The sequence below is a fragment of the Halyomorpha halys genome, unplaced genomic scaffold, assembly GCF_000696795.3.
Source record: "Halyomorpha halys isolate HHAL.00 unplaced genomic scaffold, Hhal_1.1 Scaffold1704.1, whole genome shotgun sequence".
In the NCBI taxonomy this organism is placed as follows: Eukaryota; Metazoa; Arthropoda; class Insecta; order Hemiptera; family Pentatomidae; genus Halyomorpha; species Halyomorpha halys.
The window spans coordinates 40,247-64,315 of NW_027107560.1; the positions used below are offsets into that span (position 1 = coordinate 40,247).

General features: G+C 27.6%; 1 protein-coding gene across 3 annotated transcripts; it reads left to right on the forward strand.

The window, feature by feature from the left end:
• Window positions 1–1,190: 1,190 nt before the first annotated feature.
• On the forward strand, window positions 1,191–23,404 carry LOC106690403 (protein takeout). 3 transcript variants are annotated; one of them, XM_014435840.2, is made up of 7 exons: window positions 1,191–1,345; window positions 8,250–8,315; window positions 14,333–14,413; window positions 15,000–15,150; window positions 21,290–21,417; window positions 21,608–21,757; window positions 21,873–23,401. In XM_014435840.2, exons 1-7 carry the CDS (start codon window positions 1,231–1,233, stop codon window positions 22,025–22,027), a joined length of 846 nt encoding a protein of 281 aa, XP_014291326.1. In that variant the 5' UTR covers window positions 1,191–1,230; the 3' UTR covers window positions 22,028–23,401. The 3 variants fall into 3 exon arrangements, with proteins under 3 accessions (XP_014291326.1, XP_014291328.1, XP_014291327.1); XM_014435842.2 differs by having other exon boundaries at window positions 21,877–22,016; XM_014435841.2 differs by lacking the exon at window positions 8,250–8,315 and having other exon boundaries at window positions 1,201–1,345; window positions 21,873–23,404.
• Window positions 23,405–24,069: the final 665 nt, after the last annotated feature.

Genomic DNA, 24,069 nt, shown 5'->3' on the forward strand with positions numbered 1-24,069 from the left:
ACATGGCTGAATAAAGATTCACAATCCTTGACAACCTAAATGTAAAATAAGATTTGGATTCTTGTTCATGGAAACTTTTAATTCTGATAAGATTAATAATTAATTATTAAATTAATGGTATTAATATGTAATTAATAAAGTAATGTTCAGGGTTAAGGCCTGGGACATAGGAAATGTATGGCCGTTTCGATCCACTATGATCGACTTCTTCTGTGCTGCAAAGAACAAGTTGTACCCAGAATTCTTATTTACCGTTACCTTAAATTACTCGATATTCATTATCATCAACAGACCATCTACTAACAAAATCATTCTTTTTAACAACCCTCTTAACATCGTAAAAGCTACCTACTCACATTTAATGTGTAGATATTTATAAAACCCTGCAATAGCTGTCCTTCTTTCCCATAACTATTAACAACAATCATATTTGTACGTGATAAAACACATTATAACAATCATTAATATAAATGATATGGAAGAAAAAACATACTCTCGGTTTTAGTCGAGGGATAAAAACCTTCTATTATTTTTTATATTTTTTATTTAAGAATAACAATAAAATCTGCCACAAACAAGAGCAATGAGTATTAGAGTTCTATGCTTTCATTCATACCAAATATACCTACTAAAAAAAAGAAGGAACAACCAAAATTATATTATAATAATATATACAATAATAAATAATATACCTTCCAAAAATTTGTGTTTGAATTTTGATATAAAGCAAAGAAATTACAATAATGTTTGATAAACCTTTATTTGTCCCACAGGGATGATATTTAGAAGATAGAAATTCTGTAGAAAATACAGAATATGAATAATTTACGGTTTTAATTTTAGTAGTGAAATATTAAATTTTGGACAATATCATATATTATACTTGAAGCTACTAAATTCTTAAACTCTTTTAACATGCTTTAGTTTAGCTTAGTCATTTTAATTTAATTCATGCCCAAAGATTGTTCTACTGTTTTTCTTAAATTTTATGTAACTGAGGATTTATGTGATTATTAAGTCATATTATGTAAAAAATAATTATTTCAACACCTAACTATAATAATATTCATTCATACATGAAAAAGTTGATATTGCTTTTTTTTTCTTATTTCTTTAATAAGCATATGCGTTAAAAAAAAAAATGTCCATGAACACTGACGACAGAGAAGTATCCTTGGGCAACTGTCCTATTCCATCAAGCGCCACAGTCGCGATGTTGCCGATTCTTAGATGACATTTTGTCTTTGGAGGAACTCAAGTTATATTATCCTCCCTCACAAGATGCAATTATCTTCACGCTTAGCTGTCGCCTTTTTAGTGACAGGCACCATCCTAGCTGTCTTACGTAAGTTTAAATAATATTTTACATTTCTATGGCAATATTATAAAAATTATTACTCGGAAAAGTACTTCGAAAGGGCCCATCGAAGCCATTAAATGTATACTCTGTTCGCGGTGATAAATTAAATTTTAAATAATTGTTTACTATACTAAATGTCTTTAAGGATTTTATTAAGTTATTAATTCTAACTTGTTGTTTCTGCAGATACTCCCTGATACATCTTTGGTGTCATTGTGGAAGTATGGCAGTGGATAAAAAAGTTAAAAATAAAAATAATAGTCTAATCTAATAAAAATAATCTAAAAACTTTTCTTCTTTACTTATACACGATTAATAAGTAATCTATTTCAATCCTAACGTCTGTGAAGTTCTATTGTAGAATTCAACGTTATAAATATAAATTAAAAAATACGCACATTTCTTTTATACATATTTTAATACACGAAGTACAAATAATAGATACCAATTATCCTTAACCCTTCGTGTTATTTTCCCAGAAATTTATTAGCACAATGATACATTGAATCTTGAATAAAGGAAAAACAGTATTGTGATATTCTTGTTATTTTTATTAGATTACAAGTTTTTTTATTAGTTTTTAGGATCAGAGTTCTTAGATTCATTGATTATATGGCATTAACCTTCTTTTGTAATCATTTAAATAATAAATTATTTACAAAAATAAATACAAATTGTCGTTTCGTTCGAAAGTGTAATGTACAATTTTATAGCATACGTATTTTTTTGTATATTGTCTTAGAAATTTTCTATGAGGATGAGCGTATATTTACTCTTTTGTCGGAGGATTTAGTCAAAGTTCACATTGGAATTAGCAATAATACCTATGGAGCTATTTACAAATAATATGTACATGGATTGTTTTATTATTAATAATTTCTGCGAACACCAAATTCCATGGCTCCATGGCTATTTTATATATTTAAGCTAATAAATATAACTAATCTAAGTTTTAAATATTTATTTTTTGCTAAAGGGTGTTATTTATTCAATAAGAGTCGCTGAGATTTATTATCTAAAATTTTTATTCGGATCTTCTAAAAATAAGAAAGCCCTTAAGTATGGGAGGGATATGAAGTTGCTTAAATCAGAATTTTAGTTACAAGAGAAAAAAAAAAGTTAATTAATTAATTAATTCACCCTAATTCTTTATTACTTTAATGAAAACAATACGTAGTAATTAGTTAAAATTGATGATTCTGGCAACTATAGTTGAGGGAAATAAAAAATTACTACTGTTTCTTAATTTTATAATAATTTCTTAGTTTAATAATTTTATACTTCTTTCAACTAAAGAAAAATTACTGGTTATTTTCTGTTAAAATAGGGTCCAATTTTTATCTAAACTATCAAGAGATACAGTAAATGTCACTAAACAGTAAATGTTGAAAATTTAATTAATTCTAAATTTAAAACGTAAAGTTTCATTTGGAGTTCTATATCCTTACGCCCACCTACAATACTAAAAACCTCGGAGCAGAACATAGTAAGTAAAGTAAATTTTCTGAAATTTGAGTTCTTCACGTTCAATAGTTCTCGAGTGACAGTTTACAAAAAGCAATATTATTATCCAAATTACGAAAAATCAATTTTTTGTAAATTGAATTTGGCGAATATCACGAAAACTGCTGCTCCCACGAAGATAGACATTATCAACTACTTTATAGTAGAATCAACTAACTTTAATTTGAGAAAAAAAAATTGGACCCCTCACCTAACACATTTTGTGAATTTATTTTGGCGAATCTCATGGAAATTGCTACTACTCCTCGATCGAGAGCTAGTCGTTCGTAGGAGTAGTCGTTTCCATGAAATTTTCAAAAATAAATTCACAAACATTGATTTTCGTTATTGAAAAAGAAATGGTAATTTTTGAAAAAAAAAACTTTGGAACTATTGAACGTATAGCTCTTACCGGGGATGATATTTAATCCAATTAGCTATACTTTAAATTATGTAATATTACGTGTTTTTTAGTATTATAAGTAGATTTAAACATACAGAGCTCCAAATGTAGAGTTAATTTTTTGTAACGACTAGAAACTGTCTTAAAATTTTTATTCCCTCCAACTACAGTTGGCATAGTTGTTAATTTTGACTAGTAACTATATGTAGTTTTATTAAAGAAATAAAAAATTGGGTTGAAATAACTAAAACTATTTAGTGGATGAATGTTTTTTAGGCATTTGAACATAAAAACATTATAGTTACTTTTTAAAGGTTTGGTAGATGAATCAGGTCCCTTTCAATGTGTTCTATACCTTAACTTTAACTTTCTGAACTGATTTTCCTACCCTCTGTAGATTTGTTTGTTTCTTATAAACTAATATACTTTACATAGATATTTACCTTACAAATAATAGCAAGATTTAATAGAGTTAAGTTAATTATAATTAAAAGTTTTAATACTGGAAGATTATTGATTGACCGTGTGTATAGATGAATGGAATATGGTCCGGGTGCGGTAAAAAAAAAACTCAAATAGTAGATAATTATACTATTTTGTTGAGCCAACGTTTCGCCCTACGTTGCAGGGCTTCGTGACGGCAGTCAAAACAGCTATAGTTCCTTTGTTTTTGACTGCCATCAAAAGAGCTCTGGCGAAGCCTTGCAATGTGGGGCGAAACGTTGGCTCAATAAAATAGTATAATTATCTACTATTTGAGTTTTTTTTTACCGCACCCGGACCATATTCCATTCATAAAAGGTTTAATATTAATAAAATAGTAAATAGGGTAATTTTGACTGAAACTAGTGACCTGCCCAGAATAGCCTGCATAAAGATTTTTAAAAATTTTATGTGAATGTAAATTGGTTTTAAGATTGTCCTTGAGGATGACCGAATTGGCCTTTTACTTTTAAGTAAATAAAGAATATTTTGAGACTTTAATTTGGATAAAATTGATTTTATTTAAACAATTATAGTTCCTTCTCTGCACCAAGAATGGTTCGGTAGATAAACGAAGCCCCTTTCCAAGTGTTCTTCACCTTATACAACACTCAATCTATTTTGGAAATTTTCTGTATAAACTCATTTTCCTGCCCTCAATAGATTTTTTCTTATAAACTAATACAATTTAGGTACATATTTATTTTTAATACCTTTATACAATGACTACGTATTCTTTTATTGTCAATTGTTCCAATTTACAGTTCAATGACTTTTCAAACTATTTATTTACTATTTTAAAAATACATATGATTCATATTGATATTTAGCATACTAAAGGTTCGATTTCTTATGAAATGAAAAAAAAAAAAAATATTTTGGCAATTTTCTGTCTAAACTGATTTTTCTGCCCTTTTTTGATTTTTTGTTTCTTATAAACTAATATAGGAGATCAGTGGCACTGTGGTAAGGTACAATGCTACCTACTCCAAGGAACTGGGCAGAAATAATCGAATCCGGCTGGGCAGAAAATTGTTTTCTGTTACACTGTAGCCGTGAGTCAACCCTGTGGATTCTGGAGATCTTCTGGGGTCAACTCAGCCTTATAAATTGGATTCCCTTAATTGTGTAAAAATCTGGCGGTCAAGCATGATTCTGACCAAATCACCTCCTTGCACAACTGTTGGTCTAGTAACAGTACTTCCTTACAATGTACTTCACCTTTAACCCTCCATGGGTTGTAGTGGTACACATTTTTTTTTTTTATAAACTAATATACTTACATAGATATTTACCTTACAAATATTGTTAGGATAGCAAGGAGTAATAGAGTTAAATTAATTATAATTCAAAATTTTAATATTAGTGAAATAGTGTCAAATAGGGTAATTTTGGCTGAAACTAGTGACCAGGGCAGAATAGCCTGCATAAAGTTTTTTTAAATATTTTATGTGAGTGTAAATTGGTTTTTAAGATTCTCCTTGAGAATGACCGAATTGGCCGAAACATTGGACTTTTAAGAAAATAAAGAATATTTTGAGACTTTAATTTGGAAACAATTGATTTTACTTAAACTATTATAGTTCCTTTTCCGCACTGTAGAATTGTTCAGTAGATAAACCAAGTTCCTTTCAGTTCTTCTACACCTTGTAAAATACTCAACCTATTTTTGCAATTTTTGTCTGAATTGATTTTCCTGCCATCTATTTTCTTAAGTTTTCTTAAAAAACTAATACAATTAAGGTAGATAATTATTTTTTATACCTTTATATATTGGTAATGTATTATTTTATTGTCAATCGTTCCAATTTACTGTCCAAACTTTTATAATTTAAAAAATTTAAAATAATGATTTAATATTTATTTACTATTTAAAAAGAAACATATGATTCATATTGATATTTAGCATACTAAAGGTTCAATTTCTTATAAAATGAAAAAAGCCCGATTAATGAACTTTCTTTTATTCTATTATTTTACATACACAGTTTCTGCCAATGTTTCTGGACTTGTGACAGTGATAAGTCTAAAATTAAAAAAAAAAAAAAAAAAAAAAAAAAAAAAAAACAATCCTTAAGGAAAATTTTAATCTATGAAGACAATAAAATTGAAATTTTTGCTTGTAATATATTTTGGACAATAGGAGTTTATATAAAAATGTTAACATTTATTTTGAAAAAAAGGTATTATTATTGTTAAATTATGGATTTTATAGATATTAGATAATGAGAATTTGTAATGGTTATTGGTTAGATTTTTATAGAATATCTTGAAGATGGGAGAATACTCTAAAACGTTGTGAGAAGCTATGTAAGTAAAAGAACAAATAAAGAAACAGAGGTTAAATTAGTGTATGATGGTTCAATTTTTTAATTGATAATTTTATTTTTAGCATTGCCTATCAACTTTAATGATGATTCTAGTTAATCTATTTTTTAAAAATGTACAAAACATTATCTAGAAATTAATGTTTAATAAAATAATTAAATAAATCATCCCTAAGGTTTTACTAAAAAAATTTCATCATCGTTTATTTTATGTTTTTTCAAACTTTTTATAATCCAATCTAGTCATTTGAGAAACAACCCTTCCTCATTTTCCTCCAGAGCTGGGTTTAGGAACGAAATTTACTGCTTAGAGTAAAGCTTTTTCATCCCCTGTAAAACACCACAAGTCATAGAATACTCTTTACAGAATTAATTTTCCCATAAAAAAATGAGTTCAGCATTTCCTAAAGCTCACCCATTATACATACTTTAATATTAAACAGTGTACTGAATTTAAAATTGTACAGGAATATTAAACTTTTTCTAATTAGTTATCCCCTTTTAGACTTTAAGCTTACACTGGGAATGACAAAACTTAAATAATAATAATTTTACTAATGTAAGGATACATTGACCAATTAAATAATAAAATTAGATTGCATCAATTCTATTTTCTTCCTAATATATTCCGAAAAATTTACATTAATATTCAACAGAAACTACAAATTTGAATTACTAAGAAGCAATATTTATAAAGAACACATTAACAGAAAAAAGTTGCATATCTTGTTTTACTTTTTTTAATTTATTTATTTATTAACCTTGAAAATCACCATAAAATACAAGTTTTTTTTGCTTTATATTAATCTAAAATACTGTAATACATTTAAAGCCAAGAAAATTAAATGACCAATGGTAGTAAAATTAGATAATGAAAATCTTATTATGTTGATCTTTTTTTATTTTTAATTAATATTATTGAAAAATTGAAAACACTTTCAAAATATAAAGTACATTCTCAAAATCTGTTTGAAATGATTCAAAAATAAAGATAACAGATAGTAAAATACAAGGACATATTTTTTAGATAAAATGTTTGATTTTATGAATAAGCGGTTCTTTACAGTCATGATTGCATAACAATTAAATGTGGTGTACCTTTACATTGTAGGAAAACATACAATTTGTATCTGATATATAAGATCTTATTCAACAAGTTACTACCTCTTTAATGAATCCATTTAAATTTATTTATTAATTAATTTATTTATTATTTTTTTTTTTTTAAAATACTATTAAAGTTAATTTTAAAATGAAATTATTGCATATTTCTCGTGCACTCAGTGAAATTTCCACACATTTGCGAAGACTGATTTGAGTTATTCTTTCCAAAAGATCATGCAAAACAAATGCATACCTTTTAAATGAATGAATTAAATTCAATCTTTATACTGGGACACTTGGTTTCCTAAGAATAACAATTTGGAACAGATTTAGCAGCTTTTGTTACACATTACTTTATTTTGAACATAATTAAACAAATCTGTAACAATACTTATATAAAATAAAATATGAACAAAAATATTTATTTATCCATGCTTATATTGTTTCCTATTATTTACAAGTTCACATAAATGATATTAAGGAGGAAGCTTTACGAATGGATATGCGTAAGGAGTTCCAAAATAAGATAGCTCAAACAGTGAAGGATTTTTCAAAGAAGGCAGTTCAATGAGTACAGATATAAAAATTATTGGTTTGTGCAGCAAAGATAAGAATAGTTTATATTTAAAAGAAAAAATTGTAACTTTGGAAAAATTGTAAAATATATTCATTCAAAACAATACAATAAATGAGAACAAAAATTTTGAGGTACCCTGAAAAAAATAAAATCATAGTAATACCTAGAGAAACAAAAAATAGTAAATTAATACTATATTAAAATAACAGCCTTAAATTTTAGTTTAAAATATTTTTATTTCAGATTAATGGGTTCTGATTGTATCTCAATAAAACTTTTTTTGGTCAATTGACTGCCATATGTTGATGTAATATAATCATGCTCAATACTTATTGATTAGTAGTATATCCCAAATTCCATCATCTATGTGTGTTATTACAAATGTCATTATTTTGAAACCCATCTTGTACTAATATATTTGTTTAATATAATTGTAATTTTATAAAAGTAAAAACATGCATTTTCAATAAGAAAACAATTTAATTTTTACAGTACACAAAACAGTTGACTGGGGCTCTAGCAAGTGTCCTTTTTATAGCCATGATGTTCCTGATGCTGGTATGTTAAAAATTGTTTTAATTAATATTACAAATAAGTTTAAAGTAGCAACATGTAACTTCTCAAAAAATGTTTATTTTGAGATATGCATGTAATCTTAGCAATAAGGGTAAGATCTATACTGTAAAACACAGAATTATAGTCAAATACATCGAAAAATATTAGTAAAAAAATATTTCAAGATATTACAGTTTGAACTATATAGTTCTTACTCTAAATTGCTATGATTATATGCATATCTCAAAATAATCATTTTTGGGGGTGTTACACTGTTGACCTGGGGCAGCAAAATATTAAATTATATTTAATATGCATAATTAATATATTATAAATTATTAAAAATTTATAAATATGTGAATATTAAAGATCTGTGGCTGGATTGTGAGTTATTATAATTTGAGGCACTGCTAGCAAGATAAATCTATTATTTCCCCTATATTTCCTTTGAAACTTCATAAATTTATTACAATATTATATGATAAGCCTTAGTTTCCCAATTAAATTCGGTGCTGTTTTTACAGGAAACTATTACACCTCTATAGGGTAAAACTAGAGCAAGGGGGTAGGTTGAACTCTGGTTGCTTATTCTGTAATTTGTTGGACACTATAAGTTCGTTTTGATTATACATTTAAAATTTGATACATTATGTTTGTTTAATAGCTAGATTATGGATATAAACTTTCCTGTAGTATTCTGTATTGTTTCTAAGTATATATTAGTATTTGCATCTGTATAAATTTTTAATTTTATTTCAATTGGTTGGCCACTTGTTATTGAGTACGGGATGAATTTAGTTTTATTAGTGTCTAATGTTAATTTAAGCTGATTTAGCCATTTCATAATGTTTTTAAGCTAGCTTTTGTTTTGTCATGAATATTCCTCCAGCTATTTTGCCATTAAAAATGAATTCAGTATTGTCAGGGAAACAACTATTTTTTCCAATATAGACAACTGTTTGAATTTCGTTGATATATATAAAAATTGTATTGGTCCTAATAATATCCCTTGGGGGATGCCATAGTGGGGAGGGAACATAAAATTGGTGCATTATTTATTATTCAGTTCTTTTTATTGATAGTTCAAAACTACAATATAATTTTTCGATCTGTTGAAAAGTTTTTCGAGAAAACATCATTTGAAATTTTTAAGTTGCAAAAACAAATCCCTTATTAATTATAATGGTACTTTTATGTGATTAAAACACCAAAATATGTACAATACATTTAATAAATACATATTTTTATTTTAACATAAATATGTAATAAAAACAGCGAAACATTTAATATTAAAAAATAGATAAATTACCAAAAAAAAGACTGAAAGTAGACCAAAGACTGTATGCAAATTTTGAATTTGTTAAAAAAAGTGTTTTTTGTTTTGCTTTTTTAATAGAAAGTTTAATTGTTATTTTAATTCACACATAAGTATTTTTTAGTTTTCTCATCAATGAAATTGCATGTGAGATTCATCATTAAGTTTTAACAAATTAATCGTACACGATTTAGTATTGATAGTAATATCGATCGAGAGATCATTTCATATTCAGTAATGTAATAATTGCTTATTGTATACGATATCAGTAAAATCCCTAGAACTAAGCTCATAAATTTTCACAACAGTGCATGTTTATTTTAGGTTTCTCGAAAAATAATTAAGAACTAACTGTGTTATAATTTTTATTAATAATTTTGTAAAATTGTAATCTTTATAATTTTGTTTTTCTAATTATATAAAAAAAAGTATTGTTTGAAAAAAAAATATGACACATTTGAACAGGGAATTACGAAATAAAATATATACTTTCAATAAAAATATATAAACCAGTAAAATATTTAATAATATGTAAAAATCAAATGGGAAACATGGACCAGAATATGTACTTATAAGAAAAATGGGTATCTAAAATATAAAAGTAGTGAATTAACTGGATTTAGTGAATGACAACAATTTCTTCCTTATTACAATATAATAATTTATTTCATATTACACAGCAAGGTTTCGGGAGATTTCCCCCATCTTCAGGCTGCTGATAACAAAAAACTTATATTTAACATATAATTTTCTCCTATTAGTCTTATTTGCTAATATCTTATAATATTATTGTCATTAATGAGTAAAAAACTTTCCAATAGTCCTACATTGCAGGAGAACAATTACCTTTCTGAAAGGATTATTAAATTTAAAAGTAGTGAAATATGTAAAATAAACTTGGTACAAAACATCACAAAATGTTGCTATTAATTATGAAAATGTATGTAGTGTAATATTCCAGATTTATTTAAATAAATGTAAGGAATTTTACTACCTTTTTATCATTCTCTGATCTAAAATATAGCTATGATGATTACAAGGTTAAAATGAATAAATTAAATATTAAATAGATATGAGAATTTTATTTTAAATTATATAACATAATTGACACTCATCTCCGGACGGGTTTTCCAGACAATCCGAACACAAAGACACTTAGCTAAATTAATAGCTACTTTTACAAATATAAGTAAATCCTAGGTAGAACAAAATAAACAATTATATAATATGTGGTGTCCCCCACCCTTTTTGCCATCTACATCAATGACCTTCCCCTCCTTATCCGACATTCTCACTACCATCTGTATGCAGATGATTTCCAAATTTATCTTTCCTTCCCACCTTCTGACCTACTGGCTGCCACAGAGATGCTTCAAGAAGATTTAAATCACACTAGTCACTGGGCACAAGAAAACAAGCTTAAGTTGAATCCAGAGAAGACTAAGGCAATCGTAATAGGATCCAATCACCTCCTGAAAACTATTCCTCATATTCCAACCTTATTCCTAAACAACAATCCAATACAATTCCATCCATATGTTAAAAACCTTGGTGTCACTATAGACCAAACTATCTCCTGCAAAAACAATGTCTCCGATATTTCCGGTCGTACCTTCTCCACCCTAAAACGTTTAAATTATCATCACCACCTACTTCCTTTTGAAACCCGTAGGCTCCTGGTTACTTCCTTAATATTCCACCACTTTGATTATTGCTGTGTGGTTTACGGGGGTGTCTCTGGGGATCTTGAAACAAAATTAAAGTTAATTAATTGCTTTGTAAGATTCATCTTTGGGGTTCCCAGGGACGCCTGTCACCCGATTTTATGAAGAATTGAAGTGGCTTTATCACTCCTTCCGTAGTAAATATTTTCTTCCTTCCTTCCTCTACCAAATTATCCAATCCCTCGTCCATCATACATCTCAGATATCCTTCAATTTAAATCCTCAGTGCATTCCCTCAATATCCGCTCACGGCCTTCAGACTTATATGTAAGTGCCCATCGAACCACAGCCTTTGGTAGATCTTTCCTCATTCGTTCCTCACCCTATGGAATTCTAATCCCTCTTTCATTCGTAGTTCTAATACCCTTCCAACCTTCAAATCCCATATCTTCTACCACCTTCTGTCCACCCAATTCCGGAAGAATAAGAATTGAAACTTTCAAACATAGTTTATATATCTCTGTACTTATTGTCTCAGATTTTTGTTTATTCTTGTAAGTATGTACATTAGCGGAAATTGTATCTTTCCATTTATTAGTTTTAGTTTAATTATATTTGATTTTTTTTTCTATTACTTATTATCAGAAGTGTTTGCCATCTTATGTTTTATTATATGACATATGATTTTACTTTATTTATTCAATTCTTATTTTATATAATCTATTAATTATTGTTGTTCATTTTTATCTTTTTAAATTCATTATTTTATTATATTTTATGACGTTTTATAATTTCATTTTTATTTTGTACTTCACTCTAATGCTCTAAAGCCTAACTTTGACGCCTGTACATTATTCTAAAGGGATCAATTCCAGAATAAATAAGATTATTATTATTATTATATTATTCTTTGATGAACGATGGTTCTTGATGTTTTCTTTCTCAAAATTTATCTCTGACAGTAAACAAAGGATTTGCCATCTTCTAGCTTCCAGGACACCTACAATTCACCATTGATCCAAACAAATATGTCTTTCTTCCTTAAATGATATACTCTTCTTGGATGATTCCTGACTCTTGATTGATGTATTTTTCCAATTTATCTACCACTGACAGTAGACAAAGGCTGCTTCCAGGAGAAGTCATCTCTCCCACACCTAAACAACAAGAGTCTACATTTCCTTTGTTCATTCACATGCATTGATGTTCGATGTAAACATCGATTGTAGCACAATGGTTTTGAATTTTTGCTTATGATTTTCTTTATGTATATTTTTCCTTAATGCTTATTATAGACTTCTATTTTTTCTTAAATTTAAACAAAAGTTGAAAAAATTTTAATCCATCTTCTCAACAAAACAGCAATTCAACAGACTTCGGAAGGACGCGCACCGCCGTCTTCAATATTTTAAACCACGTATTTTTACCCCATATTTAACTGATGAAAATTGGTTAGGTTGCTTTTTGGTGCAAAAAAACAAATGAACAATATTGAATGTTGATAGATAAAATAAAAATATAACTAAAACCATACGTAAAAAACAACTATTTATAAAAATAAAAAAAAGAGGATATTACAATATAAGTTATAAAAAAATATTTTAAAACATAAAAATCTCATCCCTACTTATCAGTTCTTTTCAATCTACATCTTCTCTTCTCAAACATAAAAGTAATGGTCATTCTTTCTATTAGTTCCATATAATACCATTGTAATTCGTGCTGGAATCTTTTGTTACCAGGTTTACCTTTCTAGATTCAAATAAAATATATGTTACACATGATTTAACGATGTACAATTTAATCCGTCGTTAATGTCGTTCAGTTCAGCAACATAGTAAAATGACGACCAATTCCTAAATTAAAAAAAAAAAAAAGAGAAGCTAGTAGCGTTGTTGAATTTTAGACAAATTGTAACAATAAACTTTGTGTTAGATAACTGGCACTTAACATTTTTATCGCGTAGCCTTGAAAAAGGTCCAGGTGTTTCTCTGATTCATCTTCAAATTACTGTAATTAATGAGTCATAGGAGCACAAGTCAAAAACAATATTGGTTAATACTACTTATGATTTATTTTATATTGAAATAAGATGTTTCTAGAGTTTCCTTAGAATTGTGTTTTGTTTGACACTGTATTTCTGTAGCCATCATAAGATAATGTTCATTGGAGAAAAAACACATGAATTTTATTTTTAAATATCAAGAAAATATAAAATATCCGGAAATAACGATATTGAATAAAAATATGAGAGATTAATAAAGAGTATTTATAAGAGAAACTGTTTATAGATTTCCAAAAAGCTTTATTACAGTGATTGAGTCAAAAACTTTTATTATAAAAGTTATTTATTTTTTTACAACCATTTTCATTTCATTAATAGTTTTCTATTATTCTTTTATTAGAATTTCACTCACTAAATTGTACCTGTAATCACTAAAAACACACATACACCTGCGATGATAAGTACTAGTAAGAACGATAAATTCTGGTGAGTAATCGTTCTCAATATTCTTGTAAAAAGTTTTTGAGAGATTTTTTGCTTCTTCAGTTTCACTTTTATCTGTGTCTTTGTAGTATTAAATGCAGTGTGGAATGCAATTTTTTAAAGAAACATAATGATAATTATAACATTATAATAATGAAAAATTAACACTGAATATAGTTCAGTCAAATTAGATTCCTTATTTAAAAACAATTACCTATTTTTTTCCATTTGTTGGCAATTCTACATGTGTAGTACATTACATGTGTAAAAGTTCAGAGCTTTGCATATTGGATTTTAGAGGAAGGGTGAATATGGTAAAGATCGTGTGATTTATCAATTTTTTTTTTGATTTCAGAAATTGTAAGATTTGGTTAAATAAGTTTTATACAAAATTAAAGTACATTAATCTTCATTTTTTCAATCATCAAGATGAATATAAAAATTTAAGTTTATGTTAAATATTTTATTCTTTTATAGTTATGTTGGGTTCCTGTGCTTGTATCACCAATTGTTTCTACATTTTATAATATTTCTATTAATTTTTTTTTTTTAGTTTCAGCTGACACCACTGCTCCTGTTCACAACCAATATCTCAAGGAACAGATTAATAATGTCCTACAGTCTCTCAATGAAGGTAAGTAAATTAAGGTAGGACAAAATGTTATTAAACTTGTAGTTATTTTTTTCTTTATATTAATACTCAGGATCAATTTTTTTCTATGACTTGTATTTCCTTAGTTGTTTTAGGAATAAATGATAAAAATTTGGACAATGTGAGTTCAAAAAGTTAAAACTTTTCATTTGACTGTATTCCTTAGAAAAATGTCATACTACCCTGCAATTCAAATTCAACAGCATGTTAGTACAAAAGGGGCCCATATGCGGTACATCATGTTTTATAACTTGACTGTGTTGATGTGGTCTGAACTGTAATAATACCCGTTCCTAACAAGGAAATTTGTACAATATACTTAAATTAAAGTTATTTATGTCCAAGAGATTATTAATCGAGCTAAACAAATACTGTTAACTAAAGTAAAACAATTTGATTATCTCATCACTTCTCATACTATGTTATTCGTCCTTAATACTTTTTTATTTTCATTTATTTAATTTTTTTTTACCAAACATAAATTTCCTTCCATGCTACAATAATAAGCTTGGATAAGATTTTTTTTTCTATTCTTTTCTTCATTTTTGCTTATTTGATATTGGCACAGGACAAAAAACTGAACTGGTACTTCCACCTTTTGACCCACTAACTCTTGAGTCAATGATCATTGAAGAAGGCCCTAATATGTTACCTGTCAACCTGAGGCTAAGTAACGTCACCATAAGAGGGCTCTCCAAGCTCCGCGTCACAGAAGCTAAGTAAGTTGGATTTAGCCTATTAATCTGATATTATAAATATATTTACATCCGTATATTACATATACCTTGGGGACCAGGAATTCCAAGTGAGCTGAGGAAACATATATCAAAGTTAAGCAACATTGAGCATGTTAACTAATTGGATGGGCAACTGCCTGCAATAAGTTTTCCATATCTTCTCTCTCCCACTCTCCAAAGTTTTGTAAAGCCCATGAAACCAGTTGAACGTATGAGTTATGGCCATATCTGACAAAACTGGAATGAAAAACATCCGGAGCATACATGCTGCTCCCTGATAGCTATAATTCATGGATCTAGACTGATTGGCCACAGTCCTTCTAAGTTAGGGGCTGGGTTATAGAGCTTTAGTAAGTCCACTGTAGTTTTCATTGCAACATGAGGTTTGACATAAATAAAACATTCAATTTGATATATCCCTACACAGCCTCCAGTGGCTTTCAATACCAGCTATTGGAATGGAAACGGGTTCTAGGATCTCATGAAGTCCTGCTTTACCAGCATACCAGGATGTGTACATAGTGTGTAGATTTCTTCAATACTCTCTGTACTCCCTTAAACAACAAATGAGCATACCTGAGACATACGATATACACGTGCAAATGTGCATATGATACTGCAGTTTTTTGACACAATGACATAATAATAGCCATAATTTCATTACAGACTTAATAATCTGTAATAATACTTTACTTAATGAATGATCAGTCTTAGCATTGAAAAAATACTTAAAAATGTTTACTAATACCCATCCAGCCAACCTGAAATGATTCTCAACAGTAAAAAATTGTAATGAAATCCCAGCAGTGATGCACTATGATATCTTGGTGTCTATCTGGATTGTTGCCTTACCTGGAAACACCATATAAAGATTAAACTAGCCCAAACCTATCTTAGGTTGGTAATTGCTGAATAAGGTTGTGAAGTGTGGGGGACAGAATCCTGTGTGAAATGAAAAAAAAATACATTAATTTCAAAACAAAGTCCTAAGAATCGCAATAGATGCCTCTTGGTTTCTAAGAAATAGCCAATTTGAATCAATAAATGTTTTACCAAATTCTTATCTCAGTTACCAACAGTTAGAGTTAATTATTAGTATTTATTAGATATATATATTTTGTTTAATAATATATTTATATTTACTAAAATTATTCAATTTTATTTAAATTTTAATTTTAACTAAACGAATATAATTTTAATTTGAAATATTAGATTCAATTATGATTAAATTGATTCAATTTCTATATATTAAAATTATAGCATTGTTAATTCTTAGGGGTAAAAAAAACAATAAATATCTGTAAGAACACATATAAATGTATATTAAACTTTCATATATACATATATATGTGTTCTTACAGATATTTATTGTTTTGTTAAATATAAATATATATAAGTAATGTATAAATGTATAAAAAATATAAATAAATGTATATTAAACTTTTGGTTCTAGTTTAATATAAAATTGAAATAAACTTTTGAAAATATCATTTATTGTTTATACATTTTGTTTAAAATTTTTTTTCATACTGAGATAAAATATTTCAATATTATGGGGAACATGATCAGATTTAGAAGTCCACTGTTATAACTTTTTTTAATTTTATTTTTCCTGTTCTATGTGGTTTTCTTTTAAAAACAGGTATTAAGTCATGATTTTATAACTTTCCATTATCAACATCAACCAATCTCCTGCTACTTTTTCAATGTATGCATCACAGTATGTGTAGCATTGTGTTGGAAACTGAAAATATTAGTCAGTTCAAAACAAGCCCTGAAAATCTCAAGGCCTACTCCATTGATGAAAGTGTCTTAAACAACGTGAAACTTATTAGGGCCATTGCACACAAATTGTATTTTTGCAATAAAATTCGTAATACCGAAATCATAAAAAGATATTAGAAAAATTATTTAATTTTTAGAAAATTGGAATGGTAGAGTGCTTCTTATGGAAAAAAAAATCATAAGGATTCTTCAGCCAATATATATTATACCAATATATACTTATAACAATTTAATTTGTTGGAGAAACTAAGGTGAAACCAAGTTATATCATAATATTTTGGTGAAAGATGTTTTCCTAAATTGATTCATTGATAAAAATCACAATTTAATTTAACAATAACAACCTCTTATGACCCATCACCAGGTTACAAGAATTCAATAAAACTTCAATCATAAAAAATTAAAAATTAATATACAAGAATGGTCTAAAGATTAACTAAGATAGCTAACAATTTGGCTACTTTCAAATCAGTTTTAACTATGAGTCTATATTATAAAGAATTAGTCTAAATTATTTTTTTACAATTTCATCTGTTTTATTTAAAAATGTGAAAACAAATCCTTTAATTAATTAATCATTCATATTATTGCTTTCTTGTACAACTGAGTCATTTCAAGTTGAGTTAAACACTTTTATTTATTTTCAAACAATTTTTTAAAATTTTAAACAAATGTGATACTAAAACTTTAAATTTACATTATGCTGATATAGTAACTATTTAAACATTAAAAATAAAGTTAGAGATAAAATAATCCAATAAAAATTCTATTTATCATTATACACTAATGTGTAGTGCTCAAGAGCTAAATTGAACAACTGAATTTGTTTTTTTAAGGAACCAGTATGTCAAGTAGCATTACATTACCAAAACAAATAGATTTCAAAACCAATACTCAACTTGAATTGACTCAGGTGTGCAATGAATTTATGATATTAATCATTATTTAAAAAAATATATATATAATTACAGTTAAAACAAAAAATTTTTTTTGTTAATAAATAAAACAATTCTTATTAATTTAATATTATTGAATATGATAATATATTACAGATTTCTTCTAACTTGGTGATGGGAAACTTTGGAAATGATGTTATTATTAAATTAAATTATTATTTTTATCAATAAATCACTTTAGGAATATATTTTTCACGTCGAAAGCTAATACAACCATTACCACCATCACCACCATCTGGACCGCCTTTAGGAATATATTTTTCACCAAATTATTTTTGAAAATTCAAATCATGTTGGAATGGATTTACAAATGCTCTTTACAACAAATATTCATGTTTCAAATTAATAAGGAAATTATTAATATATTGTAAAACAATTATTAACTTAAAATTGTAGTACAATTCGCAATTCTTTTAATCCTCATTTCTAAAAAAAACAATCACACCATCCTTTTCTTATTAGAAACTGGTTTTAAAATTATATAATTAATACCAAAAATGCATTTTAGTTGTAAATACTTCTTAATTTGATACTCTACTTCATTTAACCAACTACAATAATGGTGATTATTACTTCTGATTTGGACTTTTTTCCCTCTGTTCACCAATAATTTATTTTGTCCTGTGGGTTCAGAAGCCCTCCAGGGTCCACCCAGCCTCATGAAGTGAGTACCCTTAATTGTGTAAAAATCTGGCAGTCGAGCGTGATTCTTACCACACAACCGTTGGTGTAGTAACAGGACTTCCTTACTAAGTACTGCCCTGAACCTACATGGGTGGTAGCACTTCTGAAATTTAATCAAAAAGATTTATCTAAAACCTTTTGAACCACATTTTGATTAAGGTAAAACTATATAACATAAAACTATATAATATAAAACTATAATAATAAAAAATTTTCTTTGATATCATGAGACATCAATTCATAAATATACTCAGTTATTCAGAGGCAGGCCATCAAAATAAAGTGAATGATGTTTTTACATTTTTTATGAATTTCCTTAAAATAATGAAACTGTACACCTAACAATCTCATTGACGAACTTTCGTAATTATTTGAAAGTATTTTTATATATAGATATTTCAATTTTATTTTGGTTCATAAAGAAAATTTCTTTTGTTTTGTTATATTTTTAATTATAAAATATTTTGATTATCTGTAATTTATAGACAGTTGTTTGTTTTTTTAAAATCCTATGTGCCTTCATTTTAACCTAAAAAAAATTTCATAGATTGTAATTTTAGTTAGTTATATTTTAAATAGTATTATTTTATAATCTTTGTATATTTGGAACTTATATCATGTAGTTTTTTGTTGTGTATTTTTTTGTAGTAACATTTTAGTTGGTATTTTCTTTTCCTTCTTTTATACACTAAGATATTTATATTTTTCTCTTCTTTTTCAATATTTTTTACCACTCCAACCCATGAAGGATCAGTACTTGCTCAGTAAGGAAGTACTATTTCTTTAACAATGGTTGTAAAAGGAGGTGATTTGTTGATGATCATAGCTGCTTACTCACTGGCCCACTCTTCTATTATATATTTTACATTGCTAATATTATTTATTTTTTGTACAATTTTTTTTATTACTTTTAAGTATGTAATATGGTATGAAGTATTTATGTAAACTGTATGCATACAGCCCAAATAATATCTATTTTTAAGTTAAAAGTATCGAAAAAAGAAAAAAAAACTGTATTTGCAGCACCACCTTTCAATAAAACGTTTATCTTCAGAGTATTGGATTGTTGATGTTCAAATAACCTCTGTATTACAACCAATAAAAGGAATCACAGAAAACATAAGTAGTGAAAAGTTTGTAAAGATCTATTATCTCATTTTATATTAATCACTGCCATCCTACTCAAAACCCTGTTATCAGAGCTTTATAGAAACATAATAAATAAAGATCCAACTTCTAATCCATGTATAAAAGCATTGATTAAAAATTTAGTTGATGTTCTTCAGCTTTGCCTCGGAAATCTTCAGGAAAGTAATAATCCTTGTAACATCTACTTAGCTAGTCATAGTTTTTGACTATTCGAAGGTATTGCGTATCCCATAGAACAGATAGCCAAGGTGGCATTGTGTGGTATCAAAAAACAACTCCATCTACATCAATAATACATAAATAATCAACCTAAATTGTCCTAAATTCAGATATTATAGGAAAATTAGTTATGTTAAGAAAAACCCAGCCATAAGGGTGATTTTCAAATAATAGGCAATTTTCAACAAAATCTCATTTCTAAAAACTGAAAAAAATTGTATTGTTCTTGAGATAGCATTTAGCTAAAATCACTATCAAGCAAAATATGAACTCAAAATCTACTAAAAATATAATATTTGATTAGAAATATTTTCACCCATTATCATGCTCAAAAAGAGATCATAGTAATAACGCCATAAGCAACAGTAAAATGAACTTTAGAAAATTAATTAATATTGAATTATTGTCCAATTTAAAATAATTCATTTATATGCTACCTAATTTCCAAACACTTTCCAAGGGGGACTCATGTTGCCCTTAGTCGAGGTGGGCCTCACATGGTCATTTTCCGGCTTAGTCGTCCTCAGGCTTCTATGGATTGGAAACTGTTCTATATCATCATTTAAAAGATACTTTGTCTGTGAAACATTAAGGCCTGCTCAATTCTAAATGAATTTGTCAGGCACCGCAACCTCTCTGATGTGTAACTTTCTTGTGTTTCAAGCAACCAGCTATGGAAAATTTAATGAGGTGGTAAATTTAACAAGACTCTGACTTATATTAAACTAGCTGGTCTGATTTTTTTATAAACTTAATAAAATACACATCAAAGTATACATTTTATTACATCCGCAATTTTGTATCATGATAGTGGATAATAGTTTAATGCTGCTAAAAATTGTATGGCAATCCAAAATTACAACAATATGAACTTTTGTCTTAATTGTTTGAGCCTTTTTTCCATGACCTTCTCAGGATAATATGTAACAAGGAGAAAAAGGTTTTGTCAAATAAATTAAACTGTTTTCTTGTGACGAATAGCCAAAAATAATCTAACAGACAGATAACCATTTGCATTTCTTATTTCATTTATAAAATTAAGATTGAGAAAATTAGGCCCAAGTTTCACCGTACACTGTTTCATGACTAGGTGCTCCACCTGGACTTGCTGATATTTTTATTTAAAATTGTTAATTTTTTCTAAAATTTTGGTTCTCAGAATTGCTTTTAGTTTCAGAATCACCCATTAATATCGATAAAATTCAAAATGCTGCAGTAGAAAAATAGTTATGTATTCTCTATGTTTTTATTTGTGTCCTTTAGTCTGATGTATTTATTTATTGTTTAATTAGATAAGATTAATTCTACTTAAAATGTAAATATTGCAGAAATGACAGGAAGAAGTTGGAGATCACTTACTACATAGATAGACTTGAGATTGAAGGGAACTATGACTTGAATGCCAATTTGATGATAATGCCTATCACCGCAAACGGTCCATGTGCCTTCATTTATGGTATATTTCTTATTATTAAATAATTTTATTAATTTATATGATGTTAAGTATAAGAAGGAAAAAAAAAATGTTTTTATTATATTTTATGCATTTAGTTAGTAAATAGGTAAATTAAAATTGCATATTTTCTTTAAACTATTAGATATGCGAATATTTTTATTTTTTCTATTTAATTATTTTTTTTATATAGAAAATATGACAGTAACATTAGCTGCTGATTTGAGGGAAATGACAAAAGAAGGCAAGACTTATTATCAAGTTGAAAACATGACCGTATTTGATAATCCAGAAAACTTCACGATGAATTTACAAAATCTCATCAGTGGAGAAGCAGCATACGGTAAAGTTATTTTAAGAATTACTTTTTAAAATTAAATTATCTTTATTACCATATAGTTAAGTATATCAATGCTTTATAATTTTATCGCATGTAAATATGAATAATGTATTTTCAGATAGCATCATGAACAAGTTCCTGAACAAGAATTTCAAGCCCCTAATTGCCAAGTCTATGTCTAAAGCACATGAACAGTTGTATGTTGGTATAGCCAACATGATATTGTCACAAATTCCAATCGACATCAATCAACGAAACACCAAAGAATTATAAATTAAATTTGGGAAAAAATTATTAAAACACTATTGTGATGACATATTTCTATTATATTTATTATATTATATTTCAATTTTTAAAAAAATTTGAGCACATAGTTGCCAAGACTATATTCATGCACGAACAGCAGTATTTTGGCATTGCAAACATGGTATTATCGCAAATTCCAATTGATATTTACAAACAACAAACCACTAAAGATAAATAAAATCAATTCATGAAAATATAATTAAAACATTATTGTATTCAGATATTTCTATTATATTCACTATATTAACTTTCTATTTAAAATTATTTAAAAACATTTCTAGCACATAATTGCCAAGACTAATTAATAACTATGTCTAAGGCTCATAAATAGCTATATGTTGGCATAGGTAACATGATATTGTTGCCAATATCAATCAACATCTCTAATCAACGAACCCCCAATAATCATAAATTTAATTTGTTAAAATATTTTTTTAAATAAATATTTCTATTATATTTCAATTTAAAATTACATACAAAAATTTAAAGCATAAAATTGCCAGGCCCATGTCTAAGGCCCGTAAACAGCTGGATCTCAACATAGCTAACATGGTATAAATACTAATCAACCTCGCCAAACAACAAGCCATCAAAGAAAAATGAATTAAATTTTTGAAAATATTATTAAAACATTATTATAATCAAATATTTATTATATTATACTATATTAAATTTCTATTTAAAATTATTTACAAACATTTCAAGCACATAATTGCCAGGGCTATGTCTAGAGCTTATAACAGCTATATTTTGGCATAGCTAACATGATATTGTTGCCAATTCAACATCTCTAATCAAGGAACCACCAAATAATTATGAATTAAATTTGTGAAAGTATAATCAAAACATTATTTTAAACAAATATTTCTACTACATTTATTATTTATTATATTGTATTTCAATTTAAAATTATATACAAAAACTTCAAGCACATAATTGCCAAGACTATGTACATAGCTAATATGATGTAAATGGGAATCGAGATCTCCAAACAACAAACCGTAAAAGAAGAATGAATTTGTGAAAATATTATCAAAACATAATGTAATCTAATATTTCTGTTGTATTTATTATAATGTACTATATTATATTTGTATTAAAAATATTTTTGTTCAAAGATAATACACCTCACAACCTCCAAACAAAATAACTTTCAGTCTTAACAAACCCAATGGTTTTATGTCCACACCAGCAGTCACCGCTGGTACCTCATTTGATTAATCCCCATTTCATGAACCTGATTCCACAATGTCAGCCAATCCAAATTCCTCCCACCTACACCTTACTCTGTCCCTTGGACTATCACTCTACAGTTTAATGATAAATAATTTTTTAGTGATTCCTTTGTTACTAAGTTATACAACTTAACATGAACATTTCAATCGCCACAATGGTAATACATGGATTATATTTATTGATCTCATAGAATTATTGATCTCTTCTCTCCTCCTGAACCTCTTTGTAGATCAAGGATATTTTGTTACTCAATAGTATTTTGAGTAAAGTGTACATTTGTATGATTACGGACAGTATTTATACATTAGGGTTGAGTCATGAGTGACTTCCGTTTTTTTATCAGACATTAATTTTGCTCTCATTAAATAGCATAATAATATTAGTTTATTATGTATTCACCATTATTAACTTCAAACTTCCCCCATCTTCCTGACAGATTATCAATTCCTTCCTTGTAAAATGTGGTCGATTTGGACTTGAAGAAGTTTTCGACAGACTGCCTGATTTCCCTTTGGAAATGAAGGTTTTTTCATTCAAAACCTCAAAGTAACTGCCTCAGAAGTAACTTATGATTCGACCTAGTAATAAAATTCTTCGAGCAATGTGATTATTCAGTATTTCATCCTCCTCAGCTGTCGTGCCCTTATAGTCCCGTTGGTGTCCGTGAAGCCCAAAGAGGACCTCAAATGGTGAAAACGCCGTAACTGCATGTATGGAATGTCACTCAACGTGCCATGAAGCCGCTCTATGCCTCCTCTACTCTTGGGGTGCCC